At 38.4% G+C, this 6,000-nt stretch overlaps 1 protein-coding gene across 4 annotated transcripts; it reads right to left on the minus strand.

The window, feature by feature from the left end:
• Positions 1-199: 199 nt before the first annotated feature.
• Positions 200-4,799, minus strand: LOC127806672 (protein PLASTID MOVEMENT IMPAIRED 1-RELATED 1). 4 transcript variants are annotated; one of them, XM_052344100.1, is made up of 4 exons: positions 4,654-4,799; positions 4,466-4,542; positions 1,835-4,281; positions 200-1,725 (listed from the first exon to the last, which is right to left on the minus strand). In XM_052344100.1, the coding sequence occupies exons 3-4, from the start codon at positions 4,276-4,278 to the stop codon at positions 582-584; spliced, it is 3,588 nt and encodes a 1,195-aa protein (XP_052200060.1). In that variant the 5' UTR covers positions 4,279-4,281; positions 4,466-4,542; positions 4,654-4,799; the 3' UTR covers positions 200-581. The 4 variants fall into 4 exon arrangements, with proteins under 4 accessions (XP_052200060.1, XP_052200058.1, XP_052200059.1 ...); XM_052344098.1 differs by having other exon boundaries at positions 1,835-4,284; XM_052344099.1 differs by having other exon boundaries at positions 1,835-4,284; positions 4,466-4,539; positions 4,654-4,745.
• Positions 4,800-6,000: the final 1,201 nt, after the last annotated feature.

Here is a 6,000-nt window from a genome sequence, read left to right on the forward strand (position 1 = left end):
TTGATTAAGCAATGAACTTGAATCCATCTTCTTTGGATTTGACTTCAAGAACTCTTCGGGATTACTCAATCCCATGTACAGTGTATCATAATAGGCCAATATAGGCTATACTTACAGGCAAAATTGAGAACCCATAGAGATTAACATACATCATCCTCTCAAGAATAACTCCATCCTACTAATAGATAAAAACCAGACCTTAGATAATCACCCCCTTTAATCGCCCTTTAATTTAATCAAATGGTTATTTAATAACAATCATATTAACTTAAAATAGGTGATAAACATGCGCCACACTGTGTCTCCAAAATAGGAGACTCTTACACCGTTAACCATTTTTTTCACAACGGGTCTAGACAGGGAACTCAAACCCCTGATGTTTTGTGAAAAGCTATATTAGCTTTCAAGTCCAGGGCCAGGCCATATTCAGTGTAAATCGGAGCTATATCTCTACAAACAAAACCCATTAAATTGCATAAAAAACCCTCTGAATTTTGAGTCACTTACAATGTCATAACTTGCAAATACCCATTTGCTAAAGATGGAGATTTTCTGAATGGAGGAAAAGGCTTGCATGCCCATCAGCATAACCTGATAGTTTCATTAGGGACGAGAATGTTTGGATTCCGGATGTGTGGATTAAGCTTAGCCAATTCTTTCCACCGAGTCCCAGTGCCAAGAACACGAGTAGAGATGCTCCACAATGTATCACCAGGCTGGACTGTGGTTGTCACAGGTGAAGCAGACTTAGCAATAGCCTTGGATTTCACAAAAGGATTTTTGTTGTTCTTTCCCATTCCGTTAGCAAGCAACCAACGTGACCCGGACTGTTGCTGACTTGCAGAACCCCAAATCTTCTTTTTCCCAGGCTCTGTTTTTAGGCCTGCAACATGTAACTCAGTTATTTTGAACTGGGGAGTGCCTTCCTGTTCATGAGTTTCCTCTTTTTTAGGCTCCTCAATTTCCTCTTTTTTGGCAGGAACAGATATAGATTCATCATCCTCTTCATTGTTGTTCCTCACCTCTGAAACAGTGCTATATATTTTTGGCTTTGGAGGGACAAACACTCTCTCCACTTGAATAAGTGCAAGCATCGGTGCACCAACTGGTTCATAGTTTCGTAAGGGGTCGCGAAGATGCACCATTAGTGCCACCGTAAAGTTATTACCAAACAAGCCATATTTTCTGCCACAGCCTTTGCCCCGTCTTTTCTCTGATTTCGACCTGCTACGCATCAAATCCATGGAGTTGGCATGATGGGCTGCAAGAATTTTTGAAGTCCTCTCACTAATTTGATCTTCATCTTCAATCTCACCAGAATCCAACTTCATCCATTCATCAAGTGTTAGTGATAAGCCCATTAGTCCATCAACATCATCACTGCTGTCTTTAATGTTCAACAGGTGCAATCCACCAGCTCCCTCCATACCTAAGGACTCACCAATGCTTACCCTCTTCCCTTCAAGGGCCGAGATTTCACCAATAGATTGTGGACTGATATTGGAAGGCGCATCCTCATCTGACATGCCAGACTGTATTCTCAACCCCTCAAGTGAGAGTGCTTCAATTTTATCCATTGCCAATGGAGCTAGATCTTCTAGTGATACATATTCTGAGCACGTCTCCTTCCCAATTGAACTTGAGTCAAGGGATGTTCCTTTGACTCTCCTTTGCCCACCAGCTATATCTTGTCCCAACTCAGATTCATGATGCAACAGAACTTGCCTGCAACAAGGGATGGAATAATTACCACTATTATAACTTTATAGTGCATGAGTGAGAAGAGAATACAGCTTCAAACACAAGGAGGCAATATTCAAATTTTGATACAAACCTCTCACGTGCCTCCAGACCAGGCATAGCATCCCATGCTATTTGTTGCATTGTTTTCCCTGTAATGTCTTCCAGTGGCATTAACTTATTTGCCTGCATGGAGAGCTTTTCAATTCCAACTGAAGCTAAACGCTGTAATATCTCCATTATACTAGAACCCATTTCTGCAGGCACCACAACGGGACTAGAAACTTGCATAATCAAACTACCACCACTTTCAGCATTCGTGAAAAGGGTAGGATTCATAGACCGGAGAAATCCTCCATTCTTGGTCTGAACAAATGGACCTATGCCTTCTCCAAGAGGAGGCAATTGTTGAGGCTCTTCAGTTGAAAAATCAATGGGACTCCCAAACCCACCAGAGCTGTCAGGTGGGGAATGTTGAAAAGCCTTCTCATTCATCCCCCATTGACGCATTAAAGCTTCCGTTTCCAAGTCTTCTAGCATTGAGACACTAGTTTTACTACTTTCCACCTGACTTGCTAATTGAGCCATGGGAGATAGATTAAAGTCTTCGCTGTAGGTCATCCATCTTGGAGCTTCATAGTTTTGTTCTTCATGATCACCATCTTCAACATCAAAACTGAGTAAGGAGGACCCTGCAGCTAGAGCATCTTCCTCAAACTGTCTCAACAGGCGCTCTCTTGGAGATTCTGGCTCACTTTCAGAACTCCAGCCAAATGGATTATGCTCTATCCCTAGCATGTTTAAGAATTCAGAAGCTATAGAGTCAGTAACATCATCCAAGCTATGTGACTTCTCCTTCCTCCTCATTTTGTAGTTTGATTTAACCTCCATATAATTTTCTTCACCTAAAATATCACTTTCAACTTCTGTAGATTCCACCTCTATTTGTGCATCTGCCACATTATGCAAAGCTGACTCCAAATCTTTCATGAGTGATTCTTTGGTATTGTCTTCATTCTCTTTGGAGATGCAGGCACTTATGAGAAAATCTTCTCTGTGACTTCCAATTTCCTCGACCTGGGGTTGATACTTGGTCTCCTCTTCAAAGGCCATTGCAACAGCAGTGTCAATAATTGAAAGGTCAGAATTTTCTAATTCAGAACTATCTGTACGCTTTAACTTAGCCTCTTCCAACAATACCTGTTCCTTTGAGGATAAGGAACTTATGACAAAATCTTCTGTCTGACTTCCACTTTCCTCAACCTGGTGATGGAGTTTGGTCTCCTTTTTGAAGGCCTTTGCAACAGCAGTTTGAATATTAGTACAGCCATGACTTTCTAATTCAGAACCATCTGTACACTTTAAGTTAACTTCTTCAGATGTTATCTGTTTCTTTGAGGATAACTCTATCCCATGCTCTACGACAGAAAAATCACCATCTTCATGCACCCTTTCATCATTTTCCTGACCAGCATCAGATGACTGTTTGTGGCACTCGAGGGGTTCCATGGAAACATCAAGCTCGGATTTGCAATCAACTCTAGCATCTAGCTTTTCTTCATCAAGTTTCTGAAACAGTATACTTACTGAACTGGAAAGTTCTGAACTTGATATCGGTAGAACCTCATGAAGGTCCTTTATGTCTTCAACGGGATGAGATGAGGAAGAAGACTTTGTGGGAAGGCGTCCAGCACGATGTACTCTACCCTTATCATCAGTTTGATCAACTTTTATTATAGGTTTGACCATGCTTGTGTTACTCTGTTTCAAACTAAATATTGGTGGAGGATCTTTGTTAGCAGAGGGAGCAACAGGATCACAACCAATTATGGAATACCCGAAACTGACATTCAAACTTCCACCTTTAGCTATGCCAGATAGCTTGAAACTAGTTGTCCACTTCCCAAAATTCTTCTCATCATCTAGCTCCTCCAAAGTAATAGGAAGCAACCTTGTGAGATCAACCCGATGCTTTCCCAAATCAATCCCTGGAGCACCAAAAACTGCTGCATACAACAAGAAATGCTTTGCCTCATACTTTGCTGAATGATGGGGACCATTTCTACTTCCATAAACCGAGCATGTGTATGTCAATTGTTCCTCAAATTCAGCTATTCCTTGAAAAACCTGAGATGGACGAGTGACCAACCCATCATCACGCCTCTTCCAATGCACATACACACTAAGACCATCAAAATGAGATGGTAACCCTTCAATTGAATGGACTTCGAGAGAGAAACAGCAATTGAACCTGCGATGGCGGATATGGTTAAAAGCCTTTAAGGCCTTCCAACTCCAGATAGATTTCTTATCCTTCCGCAATGACTCTTCATTTTTATGCTTCTGCTTAGCTTTAGGATCCACTACATGGGCTTTCCCTGTAGACTTAGAGCGACTATTGAGAGTAGAAACAGAGCTTTTTGAACGAGTTCTATCTGTGTACAGGGCTTTATTTATGGCTTCAAGGTCATGTAACAACTTCTCGTGTCCCGAATTATCCCCAAATTTCTTCGGAGCTTCGACTTTTTTTGACATCATCTTCTACTGAAGAAAGAAAAGAGGAAATACAGGAACTCAGATACTTCACAACCCATAACTAGAAACTCAAATCAGAAAACACTCCATCTTAACAATTCAAATTCATTCGGTAAATTCGAACAAAACAAGATGAAACTAGGACCAGTAATGAATAGAACTCGCCAAAAATTGATTGGTTTTAACTAACCTGGATGGTATTCCAACAGTGACCCAGAGCACGAAACCCTAGACTATAATTTCATCGCCTCTACCTCCGCAACACTTCTGATTCAGAAAAAGAATTCAAAAATCACACAAACTTTTCACAACCTCATATACGTATATATATATATAGCTGAAGAGTACAAATAGAAGAAATTGGAATAGAATTATTACCGGCGACGATGTTTCCGCCGGAGATTCCTCCCAAGGGCCCTCTCCCTCTCTCTCACTCTAAATTTAATTTCTCTCCCTATTGTGGCGTGACCCGCGTGACGACGCCACATTCAAAGTTTCAAACTTGAAGTGGAATCGAATATTTATGGCGGAGTTTCCAGAGAAGCCCCTGTGTTTGGAAGAATATCACTGTGCCCCATCTACTCTAGAATTTTCTGCAATTCAGCTTCCATTCTTCAGTTGTTGTCTTCTATACCCTTGCCTACACTTTCTTGTTTTTGTCATTTTGTTGTTGAAAGATTAAAATGTCTTATATAAATAAAATATAATAAAAACGTGTATTTAAAGATTTATAAATTTAATTTCTTTCTCTTCTCTTTTCATATAATTAAAGTAAAAGAGTAAAAAAAATTTCAAAACATAAGTCAAATGATTGGATAAGCGATATGTTAGTGTCAGTCTAGTGGGTCATGAGTTCGATCCCCACCTTACCCAATGAGACGAAATCTCACACTTATGATTTACCTCTCTTGACATAATCGATAGCACTGGCATCAAAGACCACGCAAAAGTGATGATCCCAAATAATAAAGTAAAAAATATTAAATTCATTTATATCTCTCAACTAAGATTAAATATTCAGCTATGATATATTTAAATATTTGTTCAACCTAATAGACTTATATTAAAATTACTCTATATATATTGGATTAATTTGAATTTTATATAAACTCAAACTTAAACCAATCCTATGTGAATATGAAATTTTAAATTTTAATATCACTCAGTCACAAAACAAAATTAAACCAACACATTTAGATTAAATTTGGGATAGCATGATTGAACTAATAAGTCGCAATTAAATTTTGGTTTAATTGGAGTCAAAATTTATACAACCATTTAAATTTTTATAATTCAAATTTGGAACACTAAAATATTAAGATTCAAAAAACTCATTTTAATATAAATTCTAAAAAAACAATCATATATAACATATGAACATAAAAGCATATTAATAAAAAAAAATAAATGGGTTAAACCAAATACATTTAATGATATAATATCGAATCCAAAAAAAATTAAATCAAATTCAAATAAAAAATCCAACTTAATAAGGTTGATTCAAATCAATTCACGTGTTTGTTTGCTGGCTGTACCGACTGATATGAAGTTTTAGTAATTTGCAAAAAGGTATGAGGTAGTTAGTGCAATAAGGGAAAACCTGTAGGAAGCAAAGGAATTAAGCTAAAAATACGCGCTTTGTCTTGTTTACAAGAAAGCCAAAAATAAACGGGAAGGGTAGGTGTCCCATTTGGCGAAAATACTTTACTTCTCAGATGAACAATG

The sequence above is a fragment of the Diospyros lotus genome, chromosome 7 (genome assembly GCF_014633365.1).
Source record: "Diospyros lotus cultivar Yz01 chromosome 7, ASM1463336v1, whole genome shotgun sequence".
Classification (NCBI taxonomy): Eukaryota; Viridiplantae; Streptophyta; class Magnoliopsida; order Ericales; family Ebenaceae; genus Diospyros; species Diospyros lotus.

What these genes read in the sequence shown, in the direction of transcription:
- LOC127806672 (XM_052344100.1), bottom strand. Translation starts at nt 4,278, where the DNA reads ATGATGTCAAAAAAAGTCGAAGCTCCGAAGAAATTTGGGGATAATTCG. An exon ending in GGTCTGGAGGCACGTGAGAG is followed by an intron (nt 1,726 to 1,834) that starts GTTTGTATCAAA and finishes CCCTTGTTGCAG; the next exon opens with GCAAGTTCTGTTGCATCATG.